The 20179-nt window shown below is 44.5% G+C and overlaps 1 protein-coding gene and 1 long non-coding RNA gene across 2 annotated transcripts in view; one reads left to right on the top strand and one right to left on the bottom strand.

The window, feature by feature from the left end:
• The window catches only part of LOC115135444 (A disintegrin and metalloproteinase with thrombospondin motifs 2-like), a 54546-nt gene extending 36651 nt beyond the window's left edge, over positions 1 to 17895 (bottom strand). Inside the window, exons 1-2 of the mRNA XM_029670137.2 lie at positions 17714 to 17895; positions 16038 to 16462 (exon numbers count right to left, since the gene is read on the bottom strand). Coding sequence (XP_029525997.1) covers positions 16038 to 16462; positions 17714 to 17798 — 510 coding nt within the window. The 5' untranslated portion in view covers positions 17799 to 17895. The remainder of the gene's footprint in view (positions 1 to 16037; positions 16463 to 17713) is intronic.
• Positions 17896 to 18691: 796 nt separating this feature from the next.
• On the top strand, positions 18692 to 19228 carry LOC135573573 (uncharacterized). The gene is made up of 2 exons (XR_010464788.1): positions 18692 to 18794; positions 19188 to 19228. It is a non-coding gene; the product is annotated as an uncharacterized LOC135573573 (long non-coding RNA).
• The last annotated feature ends 951 nt before the right edge of the window (positions 19229 to 20179 follow it).

Here is a 20179-nt window from a genome sequence, read left to right on the forward strand (position 1 = left end):
TTATCTTGGGTACAGGGGACTTCACTTTTTGATTCAGTCAAAAATAAATAAACAATTCCAAGTAAAGATGAGAGCTAATTCCATTTAACTGAGAAGGGCAGGTTTGAACTATTTTCAAACCAGAGACAAAAGCTGAGAAGTCAGGGGAGAAGAGGTAGGGAGAGAGGGGGCAGGAAAATGAATTAATACTGAGGTAGTCATGTCTATAGGGAGAAGGGAGAGGAGAACATAGCCTGCCTGACATGTTCCAAATAAGAGGCAGGCAGAGCAGAGCTCTCACTCAGGCTGACTTTGCCATGCTGCCTTGCCATTAAGAACCAGACAGCTGTCTGTCTGTCTGTCTGTCAGTCTGAACAGGAGTGGAAGCACCTGAGCACTACCTTAGCTCTCAAAATGGACAGCTTTGTGTGCAATTACAGATACTGTATGCTGCAGCTAAGCACATCTCTAAGAGGTAATGGAAGGTTTTATAGGGTTGACAATAGTACTATTATACAGTTGATATGAATGGACGAGCCATTGTAATAACTTCAGCCCTGTAGCCCTTTGCACTCACATCCCTGTCATCCCGTATATGTCTTTAATATGGCATATTTGGTCACTGATAAGTGCCTCAATTGGAATGCAGTGGCTGTATAGTAACATACTGTATATGACTCCAGAGGTCATATAAAGTGCTTTCGAAAAGTATTCAAACCCCTTGACTTTTTCCACATTTTGTTACGTTACAGCCTTATTCCAAAATGTTTTTTTCTTTCCTCATCAATCTACATACAATACCCTATAATGACAAACCAAAAACAGTTTTTTAGAAATGTTTGCAAATTTATTTAAAAAAATAAAAACTGAAATATTACATTTAAAAAAGTATTCAGTAGTTTTACTCAGTACTTTGTTGAAGCACCGTTGGCAGCGATTACAGCCTCAAGTCTTCTTAGGTATGATGCTACAAGCTTGGCACACCTATATTCGGGGAGTTTCTCCCATTCTTTTCTGCAGATCCATTCAAGCTCTGTCGGGTTAAAGGGGAGAGTCGCAGCACAGCTATTTTCAGGTCTCTCCAGAAATGTTCGATCGGGTTCAAGTCTGGGCTCTGGCTGGGCCACTCAAGGACATTGAGAGAATGTGTTGGCTGAGTGCTTATGGTCGTTGTCCTGTTGGAAGGTAAACCTTCACCACAGTCTGAGGTCCTGAGCGCTCCGGAGCAGGTTTTCATTCAGTATCTCTCTGTACTTTGCTCCGTTCATATTTCCCTTGAACCTGACTAGTCTCCCAGTCTCTGCCACTGAAAAACAGCCCCACAGCATTCTGCCACCACCACTCTTCACCGTTGGAATGGTGCCTGGTTTCCTCAAGACGTGACGCATGGCATTCAGGCTAAAGAGTTCAATCTTGGTTTCATCGGACCAAGTAATCTTGTTTCTCATTGTCTGAGAGTCCTTTAGGTGGCTTTAGGCAAACTCCAAGCGGGCTGTCATGTGCCTTTTACTGAGGAGTGGCTTCCATCAGCCTGATTGGTGGAATTCTGCAGAGATGGTTGTCCTTCTGGGAGGTTCTGCCATCTTCACAGAGGAACTCTGGAGCTCTGTCAGAGTGACCATCAGGTTTTTGGTCACCTCCCTGACCAAGGCCCCTCTCCCCCACAATTGCTCACTTTGGCCGGGCGGCCAGCTCTAGGAAAAGTCTTGGTGGTTCAAAACATCTGCCATTTAAAAATGGTGGACGCCTCTGCGTTCTTGGGGACCTTAAATGCTGCAGTAATGTTTTGGTACACGTCCCCAGATCTGTGCCTCGACACAATCCTGTCTCAGAGCTCTGCGGTCAATTCGTTCGACCTCATGGCTTGGTTTTTGCTCTGACATGCACTGTCAACTGTGGGATCTTATATAGACAGGTGTGTGCCTTTCCAAATCATGTCCAATCAATTGAATTTACCACAGCTGGACTCCAATCACGTTGTAGAAACATCTCAAGGATGACCAATGGAAACAGGATGCACCTGAGCTCAATTTTGAGTCTCATAGCAAAGGGTCTGAATACGTATGTAAATAAGGTATTTCTGTTTTAATTTTGAATACATTTGCAAAAATAATAAAACACCTGTTTTCACTTTGTCATTATGGGGTATTGTGTGTAGATTGATAGGGGGGATTTTATTTTATTTTATACATTTTAGAATAAGGCTGTAACGTAACAAAATATGGAAAAAGTACACCATTTTTGAACGACTGCCTCATCTCTGTACCCCACACATACAATTATCTGTAAGGTCCCTCAGTCGAGAAGTGAATTTCAAACACAGATTCAACCACAAAGACCTGGGAGGTTTTCCATTGCCTCGCAAAGAAGGGCACCTATTGGAAGATGGGTAAAAAAAGAAGCTAACACTGAATATCCCTTAGAGCATGGTAAAGTTATTAATTACACTTTGGATGAAGTATCAGAGACAGAAAAACAGCTTCATTCTCAAGGCCATCAGACTGTTAAATAGTCATCACTAGCTGGCCTCCGCCAAGTACCCTGCCGTGAACTGTCACTAGCCGGCTACCACCTGGTTACTCAACCCTGCACCTTAGATGCTGCTGCCTATGTACATAGACATGGAACACTGGTCACTGGAACACTGGTCATTTGAATAACGTTTACATACTGTTTTACCCACTTCATATGCATATACTGTATTCTAGTCAAGTCATAGCCCATTCAACTACTGCTATACATATACTATTCTATCCTGCGTATTCTTCAGATATACTACATATTCTATCCATATACTGTCCATAATGTCTATCCATAATGTCTATACATCCCATCATATATAACAGTGGAGAACAGCGTCAAACACATTGATATCATTCCACTTATTACGCTCCAGCCATTACCACAAACCTGTCCTCCGTATTTAAGGTGCCACCAACCTCCTGTGATATACAGTTGAAGTCGGAAGTTTACATACACTTAGGTTAGAGTCATTAAAACTCGTTTTTTCAACCACTCCACAAATGTTTTGTTAACAAACTATAGTTTTGGCAAGTTGGTTAGGACATCTACTTTGTGCATGACACAAGTAATTTTTCCAACAATTGTTTACAGACAGATTATTTCATTTAGAATTCACTGTATCACAATTCCAGTGGGTCAGAAGTTTACTTACATTAAGTTGACTGTGCCTTTAAACAGCTTGGAAAACTCCAGAAAATGATGCCATGGCTTTAGAAATTTCTGATAGGCTAATTGACATCATTTGAGTCAATTGGAGGTGTAGCTGTGGATGAATTTCAAGGCCTACCTTCAAACTCAGTGCCTCTTTGCTTGACATCATGGTTAATTCAGAAGAAATCAGCCAAGACCGCAAAACTAAACTAATTGTAGACCTCCACAAGTCTGGTTCATCCTTGGGAACAATTTCCAAATGCCTGAAGGTACCACATTCATCTGCACAAACAATAGTATGCAAGGAGATGCGTTCTGTCTCCTAGAGATTTTTTATTTTACCTTCATTTTACTAGGCAAGTCAGTTAAGAACAAATTCTTATTTTCAATGACGGCCTAGGAACAGTGGGTTAACTGCCTGTTCAAGGGCAGAACAACAGATTTTTGTACCTTGTCAGCTTGGGGCTTTGAACTTGCAAACTTTTGGTTACTAGTCCAATGCTCTAACCACTAGGCTACCCTGCCGCCCCAGATGAATGTACTTGGGTGTGAAAAGTGTAAATCAATCCCAGAACAACAGCAAAGGACCTTGTGAAGATGCTGGAGGAAACAGGTACAAAAGTATCTATATCCACAGTAAAACGAGTCCTGCATCAACATAACCTGAAAGGCCACTCAGCAAGGAAGAAGTCACTGCTCCAAAACAGCCATTAAAAAAGGCAGACTACGGTTTGCAACTGCACATGGGGACAAAGGTCGTACCTTTTGGAGAAATGTACTCTGGTCTGATGAAACAAAAATATAACTGTTTGGCCATAATGACCATCGTTATGTTTAGAGGAAAAAGGAGGAGGCTTGCAAGCCGAAAAACACCATCTCAACCGTGAAACACGGAGGTGGCAGCATCATGTTGTGGGGATTCTTTGCTGCAGGAGGGACTGGTGCACTTCACAAAATAGATGGCTTCATGAGGAGTGAAAATTATGTGGATATATTGAACAACATCTCAAGACATCAGTCAGGAAGTTAACGCTTGATTGCAAATGGGTCCTCCAAATGGAGAATGACCCCAAGCATACCTTTGAAGTTGTGGCAAAATGGTATTGGAGTGGCCATCATAACGCCCTGACCTCAATCCTATAGAAAATTTGTGGGCAGAACTGAAAAAGTGTGCTCGGGCAAGGAGGCCTACAAACCTGACTAAGTTACACCAGCTCTGTAGGGAGGAATGGGCCAAAATTCACCCAACTTATTGTGGGAAGCTTGTGGGAGACTACCCGAAACGTTTGACCCAAGGTAAACATTTTAAAGGCAATGCTATCAAATACAAATTGAGTGTATGTAAACTTCTGACCCACTGGGAATGTGATGAAAGAACTAAATGCTGAAATATATTATTCTCTCTACTATTATTCTGACATTTCACATTCTTAAAATAAAGTGGTGATCCTAACTGACCTAAGACGGGGACTTCTGGGGGCCCCAGAAGCTTCTGGCATCTGGGGGCCCCAAACAGGGCTAAGTTATCTCTGCCTCATTGCAAAACATGTAGAATAATAGTTATAAAACTGGACATTTTCCTCAACCATTATAATGTGTTGAATTGCAGGAAATTAACGTTAAAACATTTTCTCTTTGCTCCATGGAAAAATGTGTTGAATAATAAGAAAAGCTCAGATGCTGGGCGAACCGCAAAACTGCTGTACGCCACTGACGCATGCACACACATTAAACTGTCCCGAATCATCGGGTCAAATCTCACATGTATTGCCTCCACTCTGAACTCTCTTGACTAACATCCACTCCACACTGCGGTTTTCCATTTGGAGACCGCAACTCCTGCAGGGACTGGCCAAGCCAGGTGGCTGAGATCACAACGCATACTGTAACTACAGACGGGACCGGAGGGAACTATCAAGACCCAACTCCTCTTTTTCATTCCCGCCCGTCACTTTAACATTGCATTTAGATAGAGTCACACTCAACACTTTGTCTGTGTGTGCCCTGACACGCTTTCCCTTTGAAATGTTTTCCCTCAGAAACATCTACTGTACGTATCCAGGTCATGCTCCTTTACACCATGACATACATAGACAACTCTAAATGCTAAGGTGTCAGTCATGGATTTCTTCAAGACGTTCCATGTTTTTCATCTGCATAATTGGACCAAGTATCATGGCCCTGAAAGAAAGCTGACGCAGAATCAAACAAAAACAAAACATGGCAAGACATCTCTACGGAGGTCAGCTGTATTCACGTGTATAGACCTGTTCTCCACAGCAGAGGCATTGTGTCTTCCGGTTCAAAGATCCTCTTTACGCTCAAGCTGGGCTTGTTATCTCAACTGTAAATCCTGACAAGAGCGCCAATATGTCACTTTGAAACGGTAATGTAGCACACAGCCTGCTGGACTGGGCACTCAGCCAGACGGATGAGAGATGGAGAGAGGGAAGGCGGACACTAGACTGACAGACAGTGCGAGACAACGTGATAGACAGACAGTGTGGTAGACAGACAGGCAGGCCACATGAGGGCTTAGTGGTGGAGGAAGAAGAATGCTTTCTTTCATCCTACAATTAAGACTGAGGTTTTCATCCACACTTATATAGAACGAGATCTAAACTCTGGTGAGAGGAAAGGAAATGTGCCTGTGCAGTGGGCTCCTCACTTCTATCATTCAATGCTGCTTCCTCCAGCTTGTAGCAATGGTAAGTGTGGCTTGTGGAATGTTAATGGAATCAACAAAGGCCACAGATACTCCATAGAGACCAGATCCAGGGGATTCTGGAATGGCCCTAGCTGACAAGTGTGTTCCTCCTTAACCCCTCTCCACTGCCCACTCAGCTCCACAAAAGAGAGTGTCTCCTATTGGCCCAACCCAGAGAGGGGGGCAACAGATGGCTGCATCCTCTGCCAAGTCCCCAACAACTGGATGTTGGAGGTTATACACAACTGGCATACGCTGAGTATACCAAACATTATGAACACCTTGAGTTGCACCCCTACTTTTGTCCTCAGACCAGCCTCAATTCGAAAGTGTTCCACATGGTTGCTGGTCCATGTTGACTCCAATGCTTCCCAATGTTTTGTCAAGTTGGCTGGATGTCCTTTGGGTGGTGGACCATTCTTGATACACCCATGAAAAACCCAGCAGCGTTGCAGTTCTTGACACAAACCGGTGCATCATGCACCTACTACCATACCCCGTTCAAAGGCACTTAAATGCCTTTGGGTAAGGATTATAAGGATGATTCCTTACCCATTCACCCATTGAATGGCACACATACACAATCCGTGTCTCACTTGTCTCAAGTATTAAAAATGATTCTTTAACCTGTCTCCTCCCCTTCATCTACACAGATTGAAGTGGATTGAACAAGTGACATCATTAAGAGATCATAGTTTCACATGTACTTATCTGGTCAGTCTATGTAACAATATCCCAGGTTGTCTGGCCAGGTGGCCAGACCGCGCTTCGGTCTGCAGGTTGTATAACTTTTTCATTACATTTCATTATAGTACAACGGTCTGATTTGTCTAATCTTAGCAATTTCCTCTTAGCTAGCTACATAGTCGTCGTTGTATCAAAGATAATTGCGTAATTATCGTATTTCGTCGTCTCCTATCTGTCGTCTCCTATCTCCCCAACACGTTCACCGTCTACCGTAGCACTGTAGTACTATCACACTCAACTGTACGTCTTGATTAGTGTAGTGTTAGCTAGCTACATAGCTAGCTACATAGTTGTCTTTGCTGTCTTCGTATCCAAGATAATTGTGTAGCTTAGAGTGTGGAGTCTTAGAGTGATAATTGCGTTATTATCGTATTTCGTCGCCCTCCTATCTGCCTAGCAGCTAGCCAGCTAGCATACGTTCACCGGCTACCGTAGCACTGTAGTAACTATCACACTCAACCGAACGACTTGATTAGTGTAGTATTAGATAGCTACATAGTTGTCTTTGCTGTCTTCGTATCCAAGATAACTGTGTAGTTTAGAGTGTGTAGTCTTAGAGTGATTATCTTAATTCACCGAGGTTAGCTAGCCAGCTATTTTGTCGTCCTTAACGTAGGAGACACTCCTAGCTAGCCAATAGCCAGCCAACGTCTACTGAATAGAACTTTCGCATTCCGGTCGCATTCCGTCGCTCCACAGGTAGTATCACTTTTTCACTTAATTTCATTACAGTCCCAACGGTGTGATTTGTTTGATCGTAGCTAGCTACATAGCTAGCTACATAGCCGTCTTTGTTTCAAAGATAATTGTGTAGTCTAGAGCGATTTTCTAGGTTAGCTAGCCAGCTATTGTCGTTCTCCTAACGCAACGTAACGTAACCAACACTGCTAGCTAGCCAGCTAGCTCCCGATAAGCAGCATTGTAGAAACTTCACACTCAACGGTACGACTTGATTAGGTAGTGTCAACAACGCAGCTAGCCTACCCCAGCAGTACTCTATCATTTTAATCATTTTAGTCAATTAGATTCTTGCTACGTAAGCTTAACTTTCTGAACATTCGAGACGTGTAGTCCACTTGTCATTCCAATCTCCTCTGCATTAGCGTAGCCTCTTCTCTAGCCTGTCAACTATGTGTCTGTCTATCCCTGTTCTCTCCCTCTGCACAGACCATACAAACGCTCCACACCGCATGGCCGCAGCCACCCTAATCTGGTGGTCCCAGCGCGCACGACCCACGTGGAGTTCCAGGTCTCCGGTAGCCTCTGGAACTGCCGATCTGCGGCCAACAAGGCAGAGTTCATCTCAGCCTATGTCTCCCTCCAGTCCTCGACTTCTTGGCTCTGACGGAAACATGGATCACCACAGACAACACCGCTACTCCTACTGCTCTCTCTTCGTCCGCCCACGTGCCTCGCACACCCCGAGAGCTTCTGGTCAGCGGGGTGGTGGCACCGGGATCCTCATCTCTCCCAAGTGGTCATTCTCTTTCTCCCTTACCCATCTGTCTATCGCCTCCTTTGAATTCCATGCTGTCACAGTTACCAGCCCTTTCAAGCTTAACATCCTTATCATTTATCGCCCTCCAGGTTCCCTCGAGAGTTCATCAATGAGCTTGATGCCTTGATAAGCTCCTTTCCTGAGGACGGCTCACCTCTCACAGTTCTGGGCGACTTTAACCTCCCCACGTCTACCTTTGACTCATTCCTCTCTGCCTCCTTCTTTCCACTCCTCTCCTCTTTGACCTCACCCTCTCACCTTCCCCCTACTCACAAGGCAGGCAATACGCTTGACCTCATCTTTACTAGATGCTGTTCCTCCACTAACCTCATTGCAACTCCTCCAAGTCTCCGACCACTACCTTGTATCCTTTTCCCTCTCGCTCTCATCCAACACTTCCCACACTGCCCCTACTGGATGGTATCGCGCCGTCCCAACCTTCGCTCTCTCCCCCCGCTACTCTCTCCTCTTCCATCCTATCATCTCTTCCCTCTGCTCAAACCTTCTCCAACCTATCTCCTGATTCTGCCTCCTCAACCCTCCTCTCCTCCCTTTCTGCATCCTTTGACTCTCTATGTCCCCTATCCTCCAGGCCGGCCGGTCCTCCCCTCCCGCTCCGTGGCTCGACGACTCATTGCGAGCTCACAGAACAGGGCTCCGGGCAGCCGAGCGGAAATGGAGGAAAACTCGCCTCCCTGCAGACCTGGCATCCTTTCACTCCCTCCTCTCTACATTTTCCTCCTCTGTCTCTGCTGCTAAAGCCACTTTCTACCACTCTAAATTCCAAGCATCTGCCTCTAACCCTAGGAAGCTCTTTGCCACCTTCTCCTCCCTCTTGAATCCTCCCCCCTCCCCCTCCTCCCTCTCTGCAGATGACTTCGTCAACCATTTTGAAAAGAAGGTCGACGACATCCGATCCTCGCTTGCTAAGTCAAACGACACCGCTGGTTCTGCTCACACTGCCCTACCCTGTGCTCTGACCTCTTTCTCCCCTCTCTCTCCAGATGACATCTCGCGTCTTGTGACGGCCGGCCGCCCAACAACCTGCCCGCTTGACCCTATCCCCTCCTCTCTTCTCCAGACCATCTCCGTGACCTTCTCCCTTACCTCACCTCGCTCATCAACTCATCCCTGACCGCTGGCTACGTCCCTCCCGTCTTCAAGAGAGCGAGAGTTGCACCCCTTCTGAAAAACCTACACTCGATCCCTCCGATGTCAACAACTACAGACCAGTATCCCTTCTTTCTTTTCTCTCCAAAACTCTTGAACGTGCCGTCCTTGGCCAGCTCTCCCGCTATCTCTCTCAGAATGACCTTCTTGATCCAAATCAGTCAGGTTTCAAGACTAGTCATTCAACTGAGACTGCTCTTCTCTGTATCACGGAGGCGCTCCGCACTGCTAAAGCTAACTCTCTCCTCTGCTCTCATCCTTCTAGACCTATCGGCTGCCTTCGATACTGTGAACCATCAGTTCCTCCTCTCCACCCTCTCCGAGTTGGGCATCTCCGGCGCGGCCCACGCTTGGATTGCGTCCTACCTGACAGGTCATTCCTACCAGGTGGCGTGGCGAGAATCCGTCTCCTCACCACGTGCTCTCACCACTGGTGTCCCCAGGGCTCTGTTCTAGGCCCTCTCCTATTCTCGCTATACACCAAGTCACTTGGCTCTGTCATAACCTCACATGGTCTCTCCTATCATTGCTATGCAGACGACACACAATTAATCTTCTCCTTTCCCCTTCTGACGACCAGGTGGCGATCGCATCTCTGCATGTCTGGCAGACATATCAGTGTGGATGACGGATCATCACCTCAAGCTGAACCTCGGCAAGACGGAGCTGCTCTTCCTCCCGGGGAAGGACTGCCCGCTCCATGATCTCGCCATCACGGTTGACAACTCCATTGTGTCCTCGCCCCAGAGCGCTAAGAACCTTGGCGTGATCCTGGACAACACCCTGTCAATCTCAAATAACATCAAGGCGGTGGCCCGTTCCTGTAGGTTCATGCTCTACAACATCCGCAGAGTAGACCCTGCCTCACACAGGAAGCGGCGCAGGTCCTAATCCAGGCACTTGTCATCTCCCGTCTGATTACTGCAACTCGCTGTTGGCTGGGCTCCCTGCCTGTGCCATTAAACCCCTACAACTCATCCAGAACGCCGCAGCCCGTCTGGTGTTCAACCTTCCCAAGTTCTCTCACGTCACCCCGCTCCTCCGCTCTCTCCACTGGCTTCCAGTTGAAGCTCGCATCCGCTACAAGACCATGGTGCTTGCCTACGGAGCTGTGAGGGGAACGGCACCTCACTACCTCCAGGCTCTGATCAGGCCCTACACCCAAACAAGGGCACTGGTTCATCCACCTCTGCCTGCTCGCCTCCCTACCACTGAGGAAGTACAGTTCCCGCTCAGCCCAGATAAAACTGTTTGCTGCTCTGGCCCCCAATGGTGGAACAAACTCCTCACGACGCCAGGACCAATCACCACCTTCCGGAGACACCTGAAAACCTCTTAAGGAATACCTAGGATAGGATAAAGTAATCCTTCTTCCCCCTTAAAAGACCTAGATGCACTATTGTAAAGTGGCTGTTCCACTGGATGTCATAAGGTATTTGTAAGTCGCTCTGGATAAGAGTTTGTCTGCTAAATGACTTAAATGTAAATGTAAATGTAATGGAGCAGGTGTTCTAAATGTTTTGTATACTCAGTTTATATAATGCAAATGATGGAGGATTTTCAACCAAGAAACCATCAACACGCAAAATTGCAAAACAGATAGATATCACGTACGCACGCACACGCACACACACACACACACACACACACACACACTACACTGACCCATTGGGACAAACTGCATAAGAGGACGGTTTCCATGACAACTGTCTGTAGTATAGGCCACAACAGATTTTCTCAGGCACCCCCCCAATAATCATTTGGTGGATGTCACTTTCTCCAATTTCAGTTTCCTATAGATACTGCGGCAATGGCAACAGCTTGTGCCTCTGCTGGATGTCTGAAACGGACACTTGTAGTGCACCTCCTACTCAGTTCTCACTTAGCAGGGGTAGCGGCCTGCTCTGCTCTGGCATGGTGCAGTCTGCTAATGATGATACTCATGCCTGGCCTGCAATACCATGCCATGCACAGTGATGTGTGGAGACCATAGAGCTGATGATGAGAAGACCTGGGGCCTTAAAACCCGACTCAGTAAGTCCCAAATTAAATGTCACTTTTTTTCTGGGTTATTATATCTTGAAGTGTATAGATGCAGGTAAGATTTCTCCAGGAAAATATGACACATAGGCCTATTGATCATTTCTCTTATGCACCTTCTATCTGTCCCTCTGATCCATCCAGGACTACTGATCCATCCAGGATTGCCCCCCATCCAGGATTGCCCCCCATCCGTGATTGCCCCCCCATCTATCATCAGAGTTCGTATTGGAACATGCTTAACACCCCGGACATCCTACAATCTAAGCTAGATGCCCTCAATCTGACACAAATTATCAAGGAACCTACCAGGTACAACCCTAAATCCGTAACCATGGCGACCCTCTTAGATATCATCCTGACCATCTTGCCCTCTAAATACACCTCTGCTGTCTTCAACCAGGATCTCAGCGATCACTGCCTCATTGGCTGCGTGCATAATGGGTCCGCGGTCAAACGACCACCCCTCATCATTGTCAAACGCTCCCTAATAAACTTCAGCGAGCAGGCCTTTCTAATCGAACTGGCCCGGGTATCCTGGAAGGATATTGGCCTCATCCCGTCAATAGAGGATGCCTGGTTGCTCTTTAAAAGTGCTTTCCTCACCATCTTAAATAAGCATGCCCCATTCAAAAAAAATGTAGAACTAAGAACAGATATAGCCCTTGGTTCACCCCATACTTGCCTGCCCTTGACCAGCACAAAAACATCCTGTGGCGTTCTGCAATAGCATCGAATAGTCCCCGCAATATGCAACTTTTCAGGGAAGTCAGGAACCAATATACTCAGTCAGTCAGGAAAGCTAAGGCTAGGTTTCTCAAACATAAATTTGCATCCTGCAGCACTAATTCCAAAATGTTTTGGGACACTGTAAAGTCCATGGAAAATAAGAGCACATCCTCCCAGCTTCCCACTGCACTGAGGCTAGGAAACACTGTCACCACCGATACATCTACGATAATCAATCATTTCAATAAGCATTTTTCTACGGCTGGCCATGCTTTCCACCTGGCTACCCCTACCCCAGCCAACAGCTCAGCACCCCTCACAGCAACTTGCCCAAGCCTCCCCATTTATCCTTCACCTAAATCCAGATAGCGGATGTTCTGAAAGAGCTGGAAAATCTGGATCCCTGCAAATCAGCTGAGCTAGACAATCTGGACCCTCTCTTTCTAAAATGATCTGCCAAAATTGTTGCAACCTCTATTACTAGCCTGTTAAACCTCTCTTTTGTATCATCTGAGATCCCCAAATATTGGAAAGCTACAGCTTCAATGGGGGAGACACTCTTGACCCAAACTGTTATAGACCTATATCCATCCTGCCCCGCCTTTCTAAAATCTTCGAAAGCCAAGTTAACAAACAGATCACCAACCATTTTGAATCCTACTGTACCTTCACCACTATGTAATCTGGCTTCCGAGCTGGTCATGGGTTCACCTCAACCACACTGAAGGTCCTAAACGATATCATAACCGCTATCATTAAAAGACAGTATTGTGCAGCCGTCTTCATTGACCTGGCCAAGGCTATCGACTGTCAATCACCGCATTCTTATCGACAGACTCAACAGCCTTGGTTTCTCAAATGACTGCCTCGCCTGGTTCACCAACTTCTTCTTAGACAGAGTTCAGTGTGTCAAATCGGACGGCCTGTTGTCCAGACCTCTTTGGGGGTGCCACAGGGTTCAATTCTCGGGCCTACTCTTTTCTCTGTATATATCAATGATGTCGCTCTTGCTGCTGGTGATTCTCTGATCCACCTCTATGCAGATGACACCCTTCTGTATACATCTGGCCCTTCTTTGGACACTGTGTTAACAAACCTCCAGATGAGCTTCAATGCCATACAACACTCCTTCCTTGGCCTCCAACTGCTTTTAAATGCTAGTAAAACCAAATGCATGCTCTTCAATCCATTGCTGCCTGCAATCGCCCGCCTGACTAGCATCAATACTCTGGATGGTTCTGATTTAGAATATGTGGACAACTACAAATACCTAGGTGTCTGGTTAGACTGTAAACTCTCCTTCCAGACTCACATTAAGCATCTCCAATCCAAAGTTAAATCTAGAATTGGCTTCCTATTTCGCAACAAAGCATCCTTCAGTCATGCTGCCAAACATACCCTTGTAAAACTGACTATCCTACCGATCCTTGACTTTGGCGATGTCATTTACAAAATAGCCTCCAACACTCTACTCAGCAAATTGGATGCAGTCTATCACAGTGCCATGCGTTTTGTCACCAAAGCCCCATATACTACCCACCACTGCGACCTGTATACTCTCGTTGGCTGGCCCTCACTACATATTTGTCGCCAAACGCACCGGCTCCAGGTCATCTATAAGTCTTGGCTAGGTAAAGCCCCACCTTATCTCAGCTCACTGGTCACATAGCAACTCTCACCCGTAGCACGCGCTTCAGCAGGTAAATTTCACTGGTCATTCCCAAAGCTAACACTTACTTTGGCCGCCTTTCCTTCCAGTTCTCTGCTGCCAATGACTGGAACGAATTGCAAAAATCACTGAAGTTGGAGTCCTTTATCTCCCTCTCTAACTTCAGCTGTGAGAGCAGCTGTACATGTACACAGCCAATCTGTAAATAGCACACCCAACTACCTCATTCCCATATTGTTATTTATCCTCTTGCTCTTTTGCACCCCAGTATCTCTACTTGTACATCATCATCTGCACATCTGTCACTCCAGTGTTAATGCAAAAGTGTAATTATTTTGCCTGTATGGGCCTATTTATTTCCTTTACCTCCATACTCTTCTACATTTGCACACACTGTACATAGATTTTTCTATTGTGTTACTGACTGTACTTTTGTTTATGTGTAACTCTGTGTTGTTGTTTTTGTCACACTGCTTTGCTTCATCTTGGCCAGGTTGCAGTTATAAATGAGAACATGTTCTCAACTGGCCTACCTGGTTAAATCAAGGTGAAATTAAAAAAATAAAAACATAAATAAAACAGCAACACATCAACAATATATACCGAGCTATATCCTCTCAATACAAACGAGACACATAAATGAGAGTTGAGTGATACAGAAATAAACATGTAATTTAGCTGACAAATAAATGTGGTAACAGTTAATAATATTGGCTCCTGGCTGTCAGTCCGTCTGTACGTCTGCCTGACTGTGCGACAGCTGGCGATAGGCCGGGGCACAGATTTGAAAACACTGGTGGGTTTGTCGTTAAAAAATTGCTTTGATGTTTCTAGCCTGAGCTTCTGAATGAAAACTGGAATTGTGGGCGATTTTCATTCAGCAAGGGATTGAGAATATTTTCCTAGTGCAACACTTGCTAGTTGGACCATATTTCAGACTTCTCAGCATGACCAGTGCCAGCTGCATGCTGGGCACTATGGATAATAATCACGAAAGCCCGCTCGGTCTACTGGTAAGCTAATTTAGCTGGCTCACAAACAGATAGATCCACACACGCATTTGCTTGCAAATCTGCATAGCCTACCAGTGGGTGATTAACCTATAGCCAAACAAACCTTCATGCACTTGCAAACTTTGCTGGAGTTGCTAGCTGGCTGAGTGTTTTCATTTAAGATGTGGAGTTTACTATTCCAACTTTTTAATGGCAAATTTATTCAACCCTATAGTTGCTGAGGATCAACTTTTCCAGGCAAGTGTTTGCACTGCAAGACATCAAGCAGATAACGAAAAAACGCAGATAACGTAAAAGTCAAGGGGTCTGAATACTTTTCAAGAGACTGTATGTGGACCGAGGGATTAAATAGAGAACCTACACTAGTCTGTCACAACACAGACAGTACTCTGTATGGACATGCTCTGGTGCTATGTGCTCCAAGCAGAGAAATGTAACACTCCTCACAAGCGAGGAAAGAGTAATACAAGTCACTCACAGTCACAGACAGAAACTCACCAATGAGACTGTCCATGTTTGAATACTGGTCTTTCTCTTGACAGTTGTTTTCTGACACTATAATCTGGACTTGTTTATTGGACAGTTCTGATCATAACACTGCAAGTGTGATTTGTCCAGATGACATGGGGGGTAAAAGAGCGAAAAACACAGTGGTGTGTTTTTAACAAATGGTTTACTTTATTGCTCATTCTAAATTCAGACTTGTCTGAAACCCACCTTGAGAGAGTAATATTCTGCAATGAGTGCTCTGTGTATCTTTAAGATGGGGTGGGGAAATTGGCTAAGCTAATTCATGTCATCATTAAGAGATGTGGTTTTATTCCAGCTGGGTGGGGGGGGAAAGAGGAGTGGATAAAGTAGCTGTCTGGGATATGAAGCGTAAGCCTCCAGGGACTTACAGCTCCACCGGGCCTCGCTCCCTCCCTCAGCACAGAGACCTGCATACTGAATACTGCCACCCTGCCTGCTGGAGGCCAACCAGCAATGCCAAGCAGGGAAAGAGAAGTTTAAAATGAGATTACGTGTGCTGCTTTTGTTTTTTACAGTCCTATATTTCATGCAGACAATTATGAATAACATCTGCCTACATAAAAATAACTTCAGTCCTTCTGTGCAGAGATACACAACCACAACAATGAGGTTCAACTCTCCAACCTCTCCTGTCTTTTTGGATGACATAAGTCTAGCCACCTTTAATACTATGGGATTGCCCCTTTGTCTATCACCTGTACCTAATAAAGTTCTATAGGTGCAATATCAGTGTAACAAATATACATGAGGGATACATTTATCAACAGTGCAAGCACTTACCAGGCCATCACAGTTGCTGATAGCGACGGATGTGTCCCTGACGTTGGTGACCTCTCCTACATAAAAGCAGTCGCTGTCCCGTAGAGGCTCATAGGTGGTCTCACTGCCCTCCTCGTGCCACTCCACCTTAGCTCCGGGGACCACCAGCCTGGAGTTGAGGTGCAGGCGCAGGTGGAGCTCCTGGCCGAACACAGTGACATTGTAGAAGAGTGTCTCCCTGTGCCTGGCTGTACCCTCTCCCTCCTCCAGGTCTCCATGGCTGTGGTCTGAGGCGGCTACAGCCTCTCTTTTCCAGCGTCTGTGGGCCTGCTGGTGCTGGCTGTCCAGTTGAGGTGCAGAGACAGTGCCTGAGAGGAACCGGCCCACTGAATCAGTGTTCACAGGCTTAACAACGCCATACTCCCTCAGGACATGCTGCAGAGACTCTGTATACACAGGGAGAGACAGAATCACACATTGATCAATACACACATAATCATGCACAGGAGCACAGATGCACACAAACAGAGCCCCCCCCCCCCATACACACACATGCACAGGCACATGCATGTGTGTGTCTATAGTATCAACAGTGGAGGCTGGTGAGAGAAGCTATAGGAGGACAGGCTCGTTGTAATGGCTGAAGTGGAATAGTGTCAAACATGTGGTTTCAGTATGTTTGATGTGTTTGATACCGTTCCATAAGTTCCATTCCAGCCATTACAATGAGCCTATCCTCCTATAGCTCCTCCCACCAGCATCCACTGCTATAGTATAGGTCAAAACTTTATAAACACATTATATCATAAAATGTGAATCTATCGCTGACACATTTTACAACCACAACTGACTTTGGTATATTTCCTACCTTATCAATAAACCACAGGCAATAATGAGCATTGACTAATAGGCCTATCAACAACAACAACAAAAACGTCGGTGTGCCCCTGTGTTCACGCCCGTTCGCGCGCAGATGAGCACGCTCGACTCGTCCAAGTTCAGAGCAAACACATCAATGTATATGCATGACTGCATCTATTGTCTACTTGCGAGTTGCGACAGTTTTGGTTGGAAGCTGTGACCCAGCACGCATACAAGACCCGGTGATGATTAAAGCTGTTAATTAGGAAGAATAACTGAGGTCGATATTCATGAAATCAGGTAATTACAAATATCAAATCAAATTGAAGCGTAAAGTTGAATTTCATTCCAACCATTTATTTTACTAGTCAAATGCAATGGCTTATTTGTAGACGGTCGTTGTTAGGTTAACTAAAGCTATAACTGCTATAAAATCTTCAACAATACATTTGCTAATTCATACGACTATATATATAACGAATTTGAATCAATAGTGCATGATCTATGTACCATTGGAATGTTCTTCAGATGCTGAAATTGAGCGCACGTAAACTGTGTTTGAATGAAAAAGAAATGTGGAAAAAGTTGGTCTTATGCAAAAGAATGGGAAACGTACTGAGACACTGCAAAAAAACTACCATAGGTACTCAACGATATTTCTGTTTATGTAAAAGGTTATTGAACTTGTATAGGCTACGACATAACCTGTGTGAATTTGACATGCTCCAATATCGAATCGTGATCAGATCATTTTCGCATGGGTGGTAGCCTACCTAGGTTATAACCTAAGCTTTACACAATTGTATAAAACGTATAAAACAATCAGTCACACATACCTATGCCATTGGAGATATAAAGTCCATTCGCGTGAATTAAATGCAGTAAAATAATAAAGAATGCAAATCCAGGCGTAACATCCATTGCAGGTATGAAGAAAAAGACCGCACATCAGAGAGGCGGACTTTGAGATTCTAGATAATGCGATCTACCAGTCCCTCTCCCCCCCTCTCTCTCTCTCTCTCTCCCTCTCCCTCTCCCTCTCCCTCTCTCTCACACACACGTAATAAAGTAATGTTTGGAAATTAAGCCAACTTGGTCTTTGACAGTGTTCACACAGTGACAGCTGAATATCATCTACTCTCTCAATTGCTATTATATCATGTAACATTATCACTTACAGGGAACAGTGATAACGACATAGAGTACATATTTGGCCAGTTTAAATCGATAACGAACTTTACAAGTGGTTATAAGACATATCGGTGTGGGAATCAAGACAGTCCATCACCCTCTGACCTTGAATTTCCCATGGTCTATGGAGCCTTACATAATAATAATAATAATAATAATAATAATAATAATAATAATGAATGGCATTTAGCAACGTTTTTTTTCTAAAGCTACTTAGTCATGCTGTGCCTACATGACCACCAATCAAAACAAGATCTTGGTTTTGCAAGTGCCATGCTCTACCCCCCCCATATACAGTGGGGCAAAAACATATTTAGTCAGCCACCAATTGTGCAAGTTCTCCCACTTACAAAGATGAGAGAGGCCTGTAATTTTCATCATAGGTACACTTCAACTATGACAGACAAAATGAGAATTTTTTTCCAGAAAATCACATTGTAGGATTTTTAATGAATTTATTTGCAGATTATGGTGGAAAATAAATTGTGCTGCCATCCTGTTAGAAGGTAACAGATTATTTTATTACAATGGTTAAATTTGATTTTCATTGTGTTCAATGGTGTTATTTGCCCCCTAGTGGCGCTTTCTGGTACTTAGAAAGACGGCGCAAACAGAAAGTACAGAATTTGTTTTGCACGCATAGAGCAGCTACAAACAACGCTACGTTGCAGGTCTTTCAATGTAGTTATTTCTTGTCACGCTTCAGCCTTGGAAAAATATTTGTTTGTAAGTTCGATTCAAGCATTTAGCTAATGATGATAATCTTGTTATTGATAGAGTTGCTTACATATCAATGTTGGTTGCATTTACTCACAAATTGCAATGCCTTTAATGTATGCGTCATGCAAACGAATTGTAAAATATACAATACTGTAGTTTTGTTACTGTTTCTAGTGTAATATGCTTTGTTATTCTACATAGATGGTTATACATTATTAGAGTAATGAAAGGAGCCAATTACCATATGGTTAACAATTAGCTATATGGTTTGGCATCATGCCAGATGCATGGTACCTTAGCACGTGCTTTGTATTTATGCAACTTCAAATGTTTAATGTACAGCTACAGTATGTCAGTGTGAATTGAACACTAAAGTATATTCTTTTCTGTATTTTGCAGTTTCACAACATAAACGTTTTCAATATATTCATTCAAGAAAAGTCACGCCTTGGGAGTTTTATTGAAGACTTAGTTGTTAGCTATCTGTCTAGTTTTGCATGGGAACTCAACTCAAGGGCAGAATTTAAGTATTTGATCACCTACAAACAAGCAAGATTTCTGGCTCTCACAGACCTGTAACTTCTTCTTTAAGAGGCTCCTCTGTCCTGCACTCATTACCTGTATTATACACAGTGACAGCAATCAACATACTGTAGAATTGCTAAAATCCCACAAAAATATGTGCCACCCTATAGTAGAAAAAAAGCTACTATAATCTTGTGCCTCTTCTGCTGCCCTCACCTCCTGTAGGTATTTTAGCTATGGCTTCTATAATTTACTGAGCATTTGAGTCCGGCAGCTGTCGAAACATGTATTCAAGACATTACCCAGATCCCTCAACCACTCTTCAAATATGCGACGTCTCACCAGAGCACATAACCCATCTCTTTTTATTACATGCCAGGTCTGCATGTCAAGATGTGGCCACTTCAGCCTTTAAAATATTTATTCCATGCCTTTACAATCTCCATCGTGTTATGTGCATGATAAAATAGGACTGTGTGGTTCGTTCACCCCTGTTAATAAGCAAATTATTTAATTGCATATTACGCAGTGTATTACACAGACAAGTTGATTGAATGTATTTGTAGTCATATTAGCAGGGACATACAGGAACTGCCAAAATAAAGGAAATGCTTGAGTAAATGAGGGATACAAAGTATATTGAAAGCAGGTGCTTGAGTTAATAGGGTTTTGAGCCACCAGAACAGCTTAAATGGCCTTTGATACTACTTCGTGTTGTGTTTTTGGGGTCGTGACTAATTGTAGACCTCGGCTGCAGCGCGTGGTCATCCTAGTCTGGTATGTTAATTCTTAACTCAAATGCTTTATACCTTCGGGTAGAAAGGGGCGTTTCCGTCTTGCTGGCACGCTCTCTGGGGTCCCTGGGG

Source organism: Oncorhynchus nerka, linkage group LG10 (assembly GCF_034236695.1).
Source record: "Oncorhynchus nerka isolate Pitt River linkage group LG10, Oner_Uvic_2.0, whole genome shotgun sequence".
Classification (NCBI taxonomy): domain Eukaryota; kingdom Metazoa; phylum Chordata; class Actinopteri; order Salmoniformes; family Salmonidae; genus Oncorhynchus; species Oncorhynchus nerka.